At 42.9% G+C, this 15,006-nt stretch overlaps 2 protein-coding genes across 14 annotated transcripts in view; one reads left to right on the forward strand and one right to left on the reverse strand.

Annotated features, from left to right (window-relative positions):
- Window positions 1-15,006, forward strand: part of ACOT12 (acyl-CoA thioesterase 12) — a 49,430-nt gene that overhangs the window by 31,638 nt on the left and 2,786 nt on the right. For both annotated transcript variants that reach the window (XM_082724740.1, XM_082724739.1), the window contains exons 7-14: window positions 1,577-1,696; window positions 2,524-2,674; window positions 3,330-3,385; window positions 3,917-3,980; window positions 5,673-5,756; window positions 10,859-10,992; window positions 13,074-13,202; window positions 14,413-14,539. In XM_082724740.1, the coding sequence (XP_082580866.1) occupies window positions 1,577-1,696; window positions 2,524-2,674; window positions 3,330-3,385; window positions 3,917-3,980; window positions 5,673-5,756; window positions 10,859-10,992; window positions 13,074-13,202; window positions 14,413-14,539 (865 nt within the window). The remainder of the gene's footprint in view (window positions 1-1,576; window positions 1,697-2,523; window positions 2,675-3,329; window positions 3,386-3,916; window positions 3,981-5,672; window positions 5,757-10,858; window positions 10,993-13,073; window positions 13,203-14,412; window positions 14,540-15,006) is intronic.
- The window catches only part of ZCCHC9 (zinc finger CCHC-type containing 9), a 38,241-nt gene that overhangs the window by 10,695 nt on the left and 12,540 nt on the right, over window positions 1-15,006 (reverse strand). For 8 of the 12 annotated variants that reach the window (XR_014310099.1, XR_014310100.1, XR_014310101.1 and 5 more), the window contains exons 7-9: window positions 6,715-6,885; window positions 2,924-3,078; window positions 616-658 (exon numbers count right to left, since the gene is read on the reverse strand). The gene's annotated coding sequence lies outside the window, so the exon portion shown is untranslated. The remainder of the gene's footprint in view (window positions 1-615; window positions 659-2,923; window positions 3,079-6,714; window positions 6,886-15,006) is intronic. The other 4 variants (XR_014310107.1, XR_014310108.1, XR_014310098.1 and 1 more) reach the window with 3 other exon arrangements.

Genomic DNA, 15,006 nt, shown 5'->3' on the forward strand with positions numbered 1-15,006 from the left:
GAGAGAAGCAGACTCCCCAGCTGAGCCAGGAGCCTGATAGAGGGCTTGGTCCCAGGACCCTGGGATCATGACCTGAGCCTCAGGCAGACATTTAACTGACTGAGCCATCCAGGTGTCCCAAAAGGCATTTTATTCTTTAATGGAGCCATGTAGGCAACTGAGCAGCTTTAAGGAACATTGTGTATTCTGAAAATGCATTTGAACAGGACCCAACAATTTTTGTAACTGTTGAAGATGGTGAAGATCTTATTTTCCCAAAGTTAAAAGAATTTCATTGTGACTATGTCTATAATTGTGACAATAGTTAGAAACCTGTAGAAATCCTTTTTATAAATTATGCACAAATAAAAGAGCTCGTTTTAAAAATGAGATTGTCATTCTCAATGACAATAAAGTATTTGAGCCTGTTCTATTGTAAAGGCTTACAGTATAATTAAGGATGGCAGAATGTTCACTCTGTGTTGGCACAATTCCTTTGAATAACTGAATGACTACAGTGGGAATCTAAAATGTAGAAAATTATCAAAGTAACTCTGAGATCAAATATACTTTATAAATACTTCAAAATTACACACACACACACACACACACACACACACACTGTAAAATGTGTACCTGGTAGCCCTTCAGGCCTTGTGTAGCAATCCAGGTAATTTTCCTGTAGGGAAAAAAAAAAAAGGAGTCTTTTTCTAGATGAGTAAATTCAATTAACTCTGAAGCGAAGGAACCCGTGTGAACTGTGCGAGCGGCATTTACTTCCCTGTGCCCCCCTCTAACCTGGGGGTCACAACTTCCCGTGATTGTGATCACAAGTTATCCAGATGAACAGAACCCTCAGATGAGAACCAAGACGCTGGCTTGTTTTTCAGGGGGACTTTTATAGGGAAGACAACAAAAGCAGGGCTGTCATCACAAGAGCAGAAGCACAAAGCACCTTGGTGAAGACCCCACAGCTCGGGGACACGGTCTTTCCCAAAATATTTGCAGGCTGTGTATGGAGTCACTCTCCACGTACTTCATCTAGTCATTTATTTCACTCTTAAAAGAGTTAAAAGAGGGTGCCTGGGTGGCTCAGTGGGTTAAGCTGCTGCCTTTGGCTCAGGTCATGATCCCAGGGTCCTGGGATCAAGTCCCGCATTGGGCTCCCTGCTGAGCAGGGAGCCTGCTTCCCTCTCTCTCTCTCTCTGCCTGCCTCTCCATCTACTGTGATCTCTCTGTCAAATATATAAATAAAATATTTTTTAAAAAAATTAGGGGCACCTGGATGGCTCAGTGGGTTAGAGCCTCTGCTTTCGGCTCAGGTCATGGTCCTGGGGTCGAGCCCCACATCAGGCTCTCTGCTCCGCAGGGAGCCTGCTTCCTCCTCTCTCTCTCTGCCTGCCTCTCTGCCTCCTTGTGATCTCTGTCAAATAAATAAATAAATAAAATCTTAAAAAAAAAGGAGAGTTAAAAGAGACGTTTACTTAGAAAGCACATTGGATATTCGTCGATTGCATGTGTTAAGCAAATCAACAGCTCATAAAACTACTTCCAGAGTGAGTGCTTTCTCCTCTGTCTCTCGCCTTTCTTTCCTTAGCCGCCTCTGTCGAGCACACCCCCTTTTGAAGTCCGTGGACATGTTTAAGTTCCGGGGACCATCTACTGTTGGAGATCGGCTTGTTTTCAATGCCATTGTCAACAATACATTTCAGACCTGGTAAAGTCTGTCTAATGTTCTTAGGTGGCTGTGAACAACTTGCACATGAATAATTTTTTATTTTTCTTTCTATCTGGAGGTGAGTGTAGGGACTCCTGCAAACTAACCATGTTCCTTCTAATTGTTTTGAAACTCCATTCAGTTGTCAACATCTATACACACTCATTTTCACCCTCTTTGCTACTTGCAGCCTCTTTGTACTTGATAAATTGTGGTGGGTTGTTTTTTGTCTCTTAATAAGGGTGACTCCCAGCCGGCCCAGTATGGTCTTAGTATGTCCCTGTCATAACTAACTCTTCTTTTCACTCTCGAAAGAGTCCCAGTGACTTCATAGTCAGCTGACTCATAATGGACCTGTTACTTATCACCAAGAAGTCCAAACCACTTCCCAGTTATTTTTATTATTCTTGATACACAAGGAAAATATTTAATTTGGTATTCTTTCTTTTAAAGTGTGGAAAAGAGTATCTGTGTTTCCTATCCAGTTTTAGTGTCTGATGCTTTTTAATGTAGAATAGTTGTTTCTAGGGGAGAAAACTTGACTGTGGTCTATATTCATGAATGTGTATAAAGTCCTAACTGGCCTTTTTCCCACTTGATGGTGGGAAAGTAAAGCTGAAATGCTACCAGGGGCTACAACATCAGATCCGACGGCCTGATGAAGAGGATTTTAACAGTTGCATAGATTTGCGATGGAGGAGAGAGAAAGCCCAAGGCCAGTCATTCTTTTTCTCACTTGGAAGAGAGTAGTGGTGGTGGCGGTCTTGGGCAGAGGAGGCCTGGCTCTCTTGCGTTCTCTGCCCACGGCCCTGTGTCGCCCTCTGCAGTGTGGAAGTGGGAGTGCGTGTGGAAGCCTTTGACTGTCAGGAGTGGTCTGAGGGCCAAGGCCGGCACATCAACAGTGCTTTTCTCATTTACAATGCTGTCGATGATAAGGAAGAACTGGTCGCATTTCCCAGAATCAAACCCATGTCAGAGGTCAGTTATTAGCACGTGAGTTTCAGTAATCAGATCCCTTCCTGGGCGGGGGAAGTGGTGGGTACAGAGCTCCACCCAGAATCCCCTCACACCAGTAATGCCTTTCAAGGCTATTCCTCTTTGGATATATATTTTTTTTCTTTTCTACATCACAAAGTAAAATGGACTTTTTCTTTTCTTTCTTCTTCTTTTTCTTCCCCAAGTCACTCTTATCATTTGTTGGAATGACAGAGGCCCCGGAGACCTCACCTCTGCTCAGCGGCGGGCTGCTGTGGGCAGTGTATCATCTTCTGGGTCGTACTTCTGTCTTCTCCCACCGCTTTACATCCGATTCTCTCTGCTGCCCCGCGCCCAGTGGAACTCTACCTTCTCCTTGGTGCCAACTCTCACCTTTTCTACAAACTCTGCAGTGAGACATAGGTGTCATTTTGGGAACAGAAATGAAAACAACCACCACTTTAAAAAAGGAGAGAACAGGGCTGTCAAGATTGTGTTTTTACCCGCGCCCCTGCCCTTTGTGGGTGATGAGGACGGTTCACACAGAGACTGTGTGTGTCCCAGCTAGCCCTTTCAACGGAGTTAGGAGAGAGAGACTTAAGGACTACAGCACTAAAATATTAGAAATTTATTGATTTTCCTTTGTCTTTTATAAAAGGAAGATTTTAGACGGTATCGTGGAGCTATTGCACGCAAGAGAATTCGCCTCGGCAGGTAAGGATGCGGATGTAAAGATTTTATGCTATCATCTCTTATCTAACAAATTATATAACAAAGGGCTCCTCTGTGTTCCCACATAATGTCAAATGAGAAGGTCTGATGTTTCCTGGCTGGAGGCTAACTGTGACGGAAATTGTTCTTCCTGTTGGTTCCACTATTAAAAGCAGCTTTTAAAACTGCCGATACAGGCCCAAGAAAGTGACATGGTTACTGTTGTGTGCTGCATGCATGGAAGAAAACTCATTTATTTATTTATTTATTTATTTATTTTTAAAGATTTTATTTATTTGACAGACAGACATCACAAGTAGGCAGAGGCAGGCGGGGGGGGGGGGGGCGGGAAGCAGGCTCCCTGCTGAGCAGAGAGCCCGATGTGGGGCTTGATCCCAGGACCCCGAGATCATGACCTGAGCCGAAGGCAGAGGCTTAACCCACTGAGCCACCCAGGTGCCCCAGAAAACTTATTTATTATTAAACATTATTATTATAACATGTTACTTAACATTTTCATTTTTTTTTTCCCAGAAAATATATTATTTCCCACAAAGAAGAGGTGTCACTCTCTGTACACTGGGACATAAACAACCAGGTAACGGTGTTATTATTGGCAGCTCTTTGTGTAAGAATCAAGTCATTATAAAATGGAAGATGGCATCATTATAAAAATGACAGATCCCATGTTTAACTGATTCAGGTTGTGCCTGCACAGGTTAGAGGAAAAGGAGCATTATATCAACCAGTCCTTTCAAAACAAAACAAAACCAATCAGTAAGCAGTTTCCAAAGCACAGACCCTGAAGGCTCTGTCATGGGATGCATTCAGGCAGCGTGACCCTGGGATCTGACTTCTCAGTGATTTGTGCTGAATGACATGCCTTCCAGCTTGCATTTTTATGATACAACAACAAAGTATTGGGCATTTTTAAAGTTTTTTTTTAATAGTTTTTTAAAAAATATTTTATTTATTTATTTGACAGACAGAGATCACAAGTAGGCAGAGAGGCAGGCAGAGAGAAGGAGGAAGCAGGCTCCCCGCTGAGCAGAGAGCCAGATGCGGGGCTCGATCCCAGGACCCTGAGATCATGACCTGAGCCGAAGGCAGAGGCTTAACCCACTGAGCCACCCAGGCGCCCCATTGGGCATTTTTAAAGTTTTTGACCATAAAATAGAAAGGGAAATACAAATTTACTGATTATATTGTTAGGTCCATAATCAAAGGAGCAAGACTGATACAAAGAGGTCAAGCAAAGCTTTATATTGCGCCAAGCACTGAGAATCAAACGGACCGGCCAGGGCCATCTCTTGCAAAGAGGCGACTTCTCTCTGCCTTACAGACTAGCTTTTAAGGGCAAAGGCAATGTGGTTGGGCCTGGCCACACACAGGTGACCAATGAGATTGTAACACAGAGAAAGCTGCACAGTCATACTAGGTCACACATAAGTGACCAACTGAATCACAATTTACACTATAGTAGATATTTGAACTAGCCATTCACCTTGGTCAGAATTGGTGCTCAAAAGGCACCCAAAGGGCGGGGCCCATACTCCTTAGTAGCTAGGGAGACAGTATGGGCCTCCACTGATTGGATACCTCCACCTGGCCTGACCCACCCTTGTATTTGGGCTTTGTTACCTGGGACTGGTTTCCCAGACTTGCTTTTAAGTAAGTTCCCTGGGGTGGGGGGAGTGCAGGGTAGTTTAAGTTTTACTGCATAAACAACAAAGTCATTGTTTAATGGGATGGAATTGCTCTGGCTAAATAGGCCCTTACAACATGTTGATTCCAAGTCATATTGAAAGGTAATGTTGTCTTTCCTGCAGACACTCATTGATGTGATGGACACTAATTTGCAAAGCATGCAGGCCTCATGTTATTTTGTCTGAATTCTGAATTAAGAGTTGGGAGACAGAAATTATGTTACCCATAGCTTAGTTCTAAGCTCAGCATTACCACTTTGGCTCTAACATTTCCTATTTTCAAAGAAGAAGCTATTTGATCACCTGATGCCTGGGTGGCTCAGTTGGTTAAGTGTCAGCCTTTGGCTCAGGTCATGATCCCAGGGTCCTGGGATCAAGTCCTGCATCGGACTCCCTGCTCAGCAGGGAAGTCCGCTCCTCCCTCTGCCTGCTGCTCCCCCTGCTTGTGCTATCTCTCTCTGACAAATAAAATAAAATAAAATAAAATAAAATAAAATAAAATAAAATAAAATAAAATAAAATGAAACTCTTTGATCCCATATCTGTGGGTTGAACTCTCAGCTTTTACAATATTTGTATTTTAGGGAACCCTGAGTAATGCCAATGTGGAGGCTCTCAAGAATCTGGCAGCCAGAAGTGGTTGGGAGGTTACCAGTGTGGTGGAAAAGGTAGGAGGCATCCGGGTATACACACAGGCCGCTGTCCCTCACAAATGAGAGTGGTCATGGTGGTGGTGTTTCTGCTGCTCCTGCAGCTGCTTCTAAGAAGGTAAAAAAACTTTTCTGGGAGACTTTTTCTAAAAGCCAAATATCTTTCCATATCTGTCTCTAGTCCTCCATGCTGGTGGACTTGGGGTCCTTTGGTGCGCCCCACACATTCCCACCTCTGATCTTAGTTCTCATACTCCACTTCTCTCTCCTTCTCCTCGCCATCAGCCTCCATCCTAACTGGTCTTTAAGCCCCAGGACAAAATGCTTCTGCATGAAGCCTCTTCTGTCACCCCTGACTGCAGAACTCCCCTGGTAGGAACCCTCTTAGCACTTAACTTCTTCAGAGTCAATGTGTCAATCAATTACGCACCGTCTTGTGGCATTGCGTCCACAGCTATGCCGAACTGATGTCGAGGTCTTACATAGCAATTTAACTTTCTACTCATGGTCTTTCCCCCTACCTAGATGATGAGTTTCATAAGAAAGAAGCCTCGTCTTGACTTCTTAGCACTTTTTTACATTGCTTTGCGGATCATCAAACCTAAATGCACACGTATTATTTTGGTTCTGATTTTATCAAATTTCAGAGGTATGTTAGGAGACCATGGCAGGTGGTGCCCATACTAACTAGACTGTAAGGTCACCAGCATAGATAGTCCCAGATCGCAGCAGCCCCAGATCACACCTGGGAGGGGCTCAGTCACACCAGCTCTCTATGCTCACATCCAGTGTGTACTGGTTTTTTCAGTAAAGCAACAGCCTCTACAATGGGGTGACCATAGGTCCTAATTTCCTGGGACAGTCCTGGTTGTCCCATCTTAATTAGTGATTGGTCCATCATCATCAGTTGTCTTATCATGATTACTAATAAAGCCTCCATGCCCCAGTCTGGACAACAAATGACATGGTCACTTACCTTAAAATTGAAGTAAACTCAGGTACGACTTCACTGATTCTTTTCAACTCTGACCTCTTGCCAGTGTTTTGTTCTGGGTTGTTGGCTTTTATTATGTCTTTGTCTTCACTTCTGAGTCCTTTCAAGATCTCCCTTTACCCTCTTTGGATCCACTTCTGTTTCCATGCATGCCTAATTCAGTGATGCAAAAACATAGGCTTCGTGTTATAAAATGCTCTTTTTCTCTTTATCCCACATAAAAGATGCTTCAAGGCTTTGTTTTCTTTTACTAGTATGAAATCTGCTTCTTGCTTCTAAGAATACTAATCTTCTTCTTGCTGGCTTCTAAGCAACATTGGAAAGGGCAAACATGCATCTGGAATGAAGAAAGACAGCATGTTTTGTAAAGCCATATAATATATAAAAACTTCAGTTCTAAAAAAAAAACAAAAAACAAAAAAACAACAACTTCAGTTCTTTGGGAGTTTGAGGCCAAAATAAACCTAAACCAAAAAAAAAAAAAAAAAAAAAATGCTGTGTTTGTTAGTGTCTAAGAAGAGCCATCAATATTCTTAATTTTTGGACAGATACTTATTAGGAGGTATAATATAATTAAAGCAACATTCTTATATCATTTCTGTTGAACTTGAAGCCCTCCAGTTCTTTAGATTATATTTATGATAAAACTTGGATTTTTTCCAGTTCTAGGCTATCCTCTTCTCTCTTACTTTTTAAAACTTTTACATTGTTTTGATTTTAAAATACAGCTCTCTTTTTTCTATCATCTTTTCATTGAATAATTCTTACGCTGTCTGTTGTGAATCATACTAATTCCAGGTTTTAAAATCCACACTTATTGTTGGGCAACTCTCTCAGGTCCCCTCCCTCCTGTGGAACTTTGTACTATTTTGCTATCGCTCAATACATCTTGCTTTGCTGCCCACCAAAAAAAAAAAAGAAAAGAAAAGAAAAAAGAAAAAAATCTATACTTGTTGATACAAATTAGTTAAATGTCAAAAGTATATAATTTCTGGCATTTGTAATTAAATTGGGTAATACTTATTCCTGTAATTCATATTTCTAGGTACAGTGATAGAATTGATAGTAATAATGCAAGGGACAAAAGTAATACAGGGAGCACCCTCACCCTAAAGGAGCTTGTAGACTATTTTGGCAACATCACACATACCCACGCAACAGCAGAAAAAGGATTTTCAGGTAGCTTATGAACAAGTGGGCATTGGTAGTACTTAAATCATTAAGATCATCTCTTAGGCAGCCCAAAGTAAAGCAAGACAGATATTTAGAGAGAATTTTGGAGAGAGGCTGATTCTTTCCTCCTTGCAGATAGCTTATGTAGATGCTGGAGGGTGGAAGGGGCTGTCCGGGAAGTAAGCAGCTCCAGCCAGATCCTCAGGGTAGGAATCAGCATGGGTAGGAGACGGACTTGACAGAGTGATGATGATGAAAGCCAGAATGGCAAGGACTGCTTGAAAACTTCTCCACGGAACAAAACCCAGCACAGGAAACAGACCAGAGGACACTCTTCTCACTGAAGCAGGGGAACAGCCGGCCCCAGAGCCCCAGCTGTCCAGTTCTTTTCCCCTGAGCCCTTGGGGTCATTCCCCAGGCACCTCCTAGGAAGGTTAGTCTCCCCTCCCCACCCTCTGTATAAAATGATTTTGTCCTCCTTCCCATAATATTGTCGCAATAACAACAGAGAGTGTAAAACAGATAGTATGAAATTCTAAGATGAGATCCTTTTCTCTTCAGCTGCTTGTAGAAGATATCCAAATCCATTAAACAGAATCTTATTAGAATGAAAAAACAGTATCATTATGAATTGTTAGAAATTGAAAGCTTACTCATTTTAAGCTTCATTTCATAGAATAAAATTCGCCAGACACCAAGTGATAAAAATGTTTGAGTTGGTTACAGATGGAATTTAACCTGTGTTCTTCTGAGCGTGAAAGAGAACATGTTCTCTTGAAGAGTTGGTCTTGGAGAATTTTTTTTCACTCAGCGGAAGTTGGCTTTTCTAAAATACTAGGGTTTAAAGAGATCAGCACCGACGTCCACCGTCCTTGTCAGCTTTGCCCACATCGGTGCTGCTGATTCTCACTGCACAGCGATGAGGAGGACTTTCTGCTACGTTCACCTTATGGGAGAAGGATTGAGATCCGGTTCACTCGTCCAATGACGTCCTTGGTGCTGGATAGGTTTAGTGAGCTCTGTGAAGACAGAGGTTAATGGTGGCTGCTCAGTTTGGGGTTCACTGTGGCTTCAGGAAGCAGGAAACGTTGTGTCTACAACCCGGGGAGCAGCTTCCCGGGACAATGCTGTGACAGTTTCCTTGGGCTGCTGTAACAGTACCACAAACCAAGTGGCTTAAACCACAGAGAGGTATTATCCGTAGTCACGGAAGCTGGATGTCTGAGATCAAGGTGTTGGTAGGCTTGATTCTTCTTGAAGTGGGAAAGGCTGTGCTAGGCCTCTCCTCTCGCTGCTGCTGCTGCTGCTGCTTTGCAAGCAATCTCTGTCGGACCTTGGCTTGTCAATGTGTCACCTGATTTCTGCCTTCATCTTCATATGGGGTCCTCCCTGGGTGCACGCCTGCCCCCAGATTTCCTTTTCATCAGAATATTAGTCGTTACTGGATTGGGGCCCACCCTCCTACACTTTAACCTCATCTTAACTAATCACACCTGCAGTGACCCTCTTTCCAAATAAGGTCACATTTTGAAGTACACAGAGACCTGAAACATAGGAATTTGAGGAGCCCCACTTCGGCCCTTAGTGAGTGCTCAGCCCTAGATTCTATCCCTCTCCACCCTGACTCCATTAGTGTAGAGCATGGCTGCCCCAAGGCCTAAATTGGACAGAAGGTAAGGAATTCACCCAGGCCACCTGCCCTTACCTCCTCTGAGACTACAGGGCCCCAGACTTAGGGTCACATGGAATCCAAGTTCTGAGAAGACGACTTCCTTCAGGATTTACACCAGGGAGCCTCCTTTTACTCCTGCCTGTAAAGGTAGGCATGGCTGTGCTGGGGGTGAGAGTCTGCCACCAGCTGAGCCTCATTCATGGCTTTCTGTTTGATACATGTCCACGGCCCAGGACATGTCCTCCTTTGTGTGCTTAGTTTAAAGACAGTCTTGGCACAGAGGTCAATTGGGAAGGTAGAATAGTGTAAAAAGATAGCCACTCCTTTTCTTTCTAGGCTGCCTTTAGTCAATTTCTTATTTCTTCATTCTCCTCTTGAAAATGTTTATGTTTAAATAAAGGTTTTCTCCCTCACAGCCTGACTTGTCCATCTGCTTGATTCCTGCAGTGAAGTCTTAACCCTCTGTTTGTTTGTCTTCTCACAGCTTGTTGCCATGGGGATGATTATAAGATGGCACATTTCAGCACAATCTTCAAAGCACCCTGAAAGAGATGGAGGAAATGGGCAGGATAGAAATGTGTTCCTAGCTGAGCACATATCTCTGATTATTAGCAAAAGTGCAATAGCAGGAGAGTTTGGAGTAATAGGGGATAGGTTACTGTTTATGTCAAATGGCTCCCAAGACAGGCGTCCTCTTATCTAAGGAGTAACAACATTAGAAACCCAGGAACTGGCCTCTCAGGAGGATGGGCCCTTGTGATTTGCAAATGAAAGAACGCTTTGTGCTGAAGTAGCATGGTGCTTCAGCAACCCTTTTGGAAGGTTGAGTTGGTTCTGGAGGCGGTGGCTTGCTTCCTGGGTCCCCTTGGCATGCTTGACATCTTAGGAAAGTGTCTGAGGTCCTGGAGGGAGGTGAAGCACTGACTTGCCTATCAGCCTAATGCTGTTTCTCTGATGTTGCTGGGTAGAGGCAGGGAAACATCACAAAGAGATAAAAAGAGAACGGCTTACATTTTTTAATTTTTCAAGAGAGACCTTGTTGCACAATAATTAAATAACCCAAATCTCATATTATTTAGAGGACGCAGAGGATAACGTCCTGGTCCAAGTTCTAGACACCCAAGCGTTTGAGGTAACATTACCAGCGTCTGGCTGCATTAGCTATTCAGGTGTCAAGATGCCTTAGATGGTACAATCAATGTATGACTCTGTGTGGTTTTTAAAGTCGAAATATCCATTTTTCTCTTGTAATTCATTTTTTTGCTTGTTATTATCTTTTAGATAAAAATATATACCCTGGAAGAGCATGACATTTTATCTGTTTGGGTTGAAAAGCACGTGGAAAGACCAGCACATGTGGCTTATCATCTCCTGTCTGACTTTACCAAGAGACCTTTGTGGGACCCCCATTATGTGTAAGAATTATTTAAAATATTTTCTTCAATGACATCATGTAAAGGGCGGCCTCCATATTGCAATCCATCTCCATTGCCCGACATAGGACCCATTGTTTATAAGTTAAAGAGTATATTTTAAAAACTTGCACTGCACTGAAAACTGCATCCCATGCTACTGAGAAAAAAACAAAAATTATTTTAGTCTTTTATTTATCATTTCTATTGAGTTGACATGCTTTATCCACATCTGGTGTCATCCTACCGACAACGCCACGCTTGGTATTATTTCCACTTAACAAGAGAAAGGTTCTGGGGCTTGCCAAGATTGCTTTCCTAAGCAACTGAACCCGAATTGGAACCCAGATCCATCAGGCTCTGAATTGCACACCCTTGTACTTTAATATACAGTTTTGTTGCTCTCGAGGAAGTGTTTGTCAAAATTGTCCTTCCCCACCTCCCTCTCTTGGTATTTCATGAGGGGTTCCTCCTTCTTTTGGTGAAGTAGCGTTCCCTGGTGAGAAGCTGAGGGGCAGCTGGATGATACTGAAGTCAGAGGCATTCTTTCCTGCTTTTCCTGTCTGATCAGGGCCCGCTCCTATCAGCCTACATCTCTTCCTGCTGTTACTTCCTGACTCCTGCAACCCAATCCAGTCTCGGCCATTCTCACCTCTTTCCTGGAGTATACAGGCTGTGCACCTTGCGGCCTGCACCGGCTGGGTCTGACCGCACTCAAGCCATGCCCCTTCCTCCTCCGAGGAGTCCCAGCTCCGGGGCCATGGCACCTGGGCCCTCACTGGGCGTCTTGCTGAAGGAGGGGATCGGTGAGATGGGCTTCCTGTTATATCAAGCATTACCATTTACTTCCTAATCTTGATGAGATAGAGGCTCATCTTTAAAATGGCTAAACTTGGGGGCCCAGGTGGCTCAGTCGTTTGAGTGTCAGCCTTTGAGGTTCAGGTCGTGATCTTGGAGTCCCAGGATGGAGTCCCCCATCAGGCTCCCTGTTCGGTGGGAAGCTGCTTCTCCCTCTGACCCTCTTCCCCCTCCTCAATCTCATTCTCTCTCTCTCAGATAAATAAATAAAATATTTTTAAAAAATGGCTAAACTTGATTATGATTGATACCTTGCATTAGACAATTTTTTAAAAGATTTTATTTATGGGACGCCTGGGTGGCTCAGTTGGTTAAGCAGCTGCCTTCGGCTCAGGTCATGATCCCAGCGTCCTGGGATCGAGTCCCACATCGGGCTCCTTGCTCAGCGGGGAGCCTGCTTCTCCCTCTGCCTCTGCCTGCCACTCTGTCTGCCTGTGCTCGCTCTCTCCCCCCCTCTCTCTCTGATAAATAAATTAAAAAAAATCTTTAAAAAAAAAAAAAGATTTTATTTATTTATTTGACACACAGACAGAGATCACAAGTAAGCAGAGAGGCAGGCAGAGAGAGAGGAGGAAGCAGGCTCCCCGCCGAGCAGAGAGCCCGATGTGGGGCTGGATCCCAGGACTTTGGGATCATGACCTGAGCTGAAGGCAGAGGCTTTAATCCACTGAGCCACCCAGGCACCCCTGGGTTTTATTTAATCCTCACCACAACCCCATCGTTATTATGTATATTTTACAAATGAAAACATAAATAAAGTGACTTGTCTAACATAACGTAGATAGGAAGTGTACATTTGGGACTCAAAGACAGGTTGTTTGACTCTGAACTTTGTGCTCTTTCCAGGATACCATATTCCTTTATCTAACAAGTCCTTCTTTGCTGACTGTCCATGTAAATCGTTACTCTTCAGATGTTGTTATCATTCACAAATAATTTTGTGGAAAACAACTATAAATGCCTTTCTGCAAAGTGTGGAGGGCAGTGACCTTAGAATCACACGGCCACCATTCTCTCCATCACATGCACAATTATTCCTGCAGACCAAACAGCTTTCTAAAGACAGACTTTGAGAAATAATGCCGGCTTTGGCAGGATGGTTATGTGAACAGAAGAGTGAATGTAGGCCTCAGTAATGGAGTTCTCCAAACAAACAGAAGAAGTGAATGCCTTATTCATAGCAGGTGGGAAAGTGTAGCCTTTCTTTCACTGTTGTATTTACACAGGTCCTGTGAAGTGATAGATTGGGTGAGCGAAGCTGATCAGATATATCATATCACTTGTCCTGTAGTGAATGGTGACAAGCCCAAAGACTTGGTAGTGCTTGTATCACGGAGAAAGCCTCTCAAAGATGGGTGAGTATGAGCAACGCAAGTGCTGTAGTGATGTTTTGTAGAAGAGAGTAGAATGAAAAAGTTGATATGAAAATAAGGAAGGCAATATTGGCATTTCTGGTCTTGAATGAGGTTCATCTGAATTTCTTCTAGATGAACATTTAGTTATTTTTAAAAGGCATTTATTAAATGCCACCTGTGTGCAAAGCACTGTGCACGATTCCTGAAGAAGTCCCTTTTCCTTTTCCTATGCACACGTCACATTGATAGTTAGCAAACCTTTAGAATATTCCATTATCAGTAAAAATGCAGTGACTGCCAAATAAAACATCAGGAGCGGTTTAGAATTTACAAAGGCTCAATTATGCTAGACATTTAAAAGACCTGGCTGCCAGCTAAGGCTGTTCACTAGAGTGCTTGTTCCTGACTTCTCTGTGGGCATTGGACTTCTCTGGGCATGGTGTCTATGTTCTAAGAAGTATCCTAAGAATTCAAAGAAATAAGTAGTAGAAGCTTCTCAGATATTTAAGGGCTACACTTGGAACTGGCCGGCATAATTTCCAATGTCAAAGCTGGCCTGTGGAAATAAATCACACACATGTGTGCATAGGAACACACATGGATGTTCATTGTAATATCACTATATTTATTTATTTGACAAAAGGTAGAAAAATAAACTGAAGGTCCGTCTTATAAATTAGGGTAGAGCCATACTGCAGAGTACTATGCCATCATTAAAAAGGTTGAAGCAGCTATAGAGGCACTGATTCAGAAATAACTCCAAAGATTTACTGGTAGGCAAAAAATCAGATTATAGGCTGATATTTATAAAATGCATTTATGCAAAAATCTGTACATGCATTTGCTAATGTCAGTGTTATATATTTATAAAAAGTTGTGAAGGGATACACAGCAAAATGTTAACATTTGTTAAGGGTGGTCCTTACAACCCATTAGGGCATAACAAAACATGCTTAGAACTTGACTCCAGCCTTGTGGAACTGTGCAAAGTTTAACTAATTCTTAGGCAGACAACACCTATGGCCCTTATTACCCTTCCCTACACTTGAAGGTAGCCATAGAGAATGTATGTGTGGAGCCCTCATCTAGGAGAGGGGTCTCCATAGTTGCACTTCTACTTATATAAGTGGAATTCACTGCAGGAATTTGTTTTCGAACAACTATCCTTCATTTCTCACAATAACTTAGAGAATGTCCTTTCATTTTTCAGTGACAGTTACATGGTGGCAGTGAAATCCGTTATTCTTCCATCAGTCCCACCTTCTCCACAGTACATCAGAAGTGAAATCATCTGTGCGGGATTTCTCATCCATGCAATCGACAGCAGTTCCTGTACCGTAAGTTTGATGAAACATCTGCACCTTAATTTGCTCCTACAGATACAGAGAAATCTTTTACCCACATTTCCTAGTTAAGTGTAATTCTGTAATGTGTGTCAACATCAGGAGAATCCTGAGGTCATCCTTTTAGTTCCATTCCAGAACATCCCCAGAAAATCAGGACCATAGACTCCCCTATACCAACTGGATTCGGATCTCTGCCTGACTCCCTTTCTTGGAGTGCCTGGGTGACTCTGTGGGTTAAGTATCTGCCTTCTGCTCAGGTCATGATCCCAGGGCCCTAGGATGGAGTCCCTCATCAGGCTCCTTATTCAGCAGAGACTGCTTTTCCTTCTCCATCTGCCTGCCACTCCCACTGCTTGTGCACTATCAAATAAATAAAACCTTTAAAAAAAAAACCCAAAACTGTTTTGGAAAAGTCTCAGTCAATAAACAATTAAAATAATGTATTTTCTTTTTGAGAC

The sequence above is a fragment of the Mustela nivalis genome (genome assembly GCF_964662115.1).
Source record: "Mustela nivalis genome assembly, chromosome: 3".
Taxonomy (NCBI): Eukaryota; Metazoa; Chordata; class Mammalia; order Carnivora; family Mustelidae; genus Mustela; species Mustela nivalis.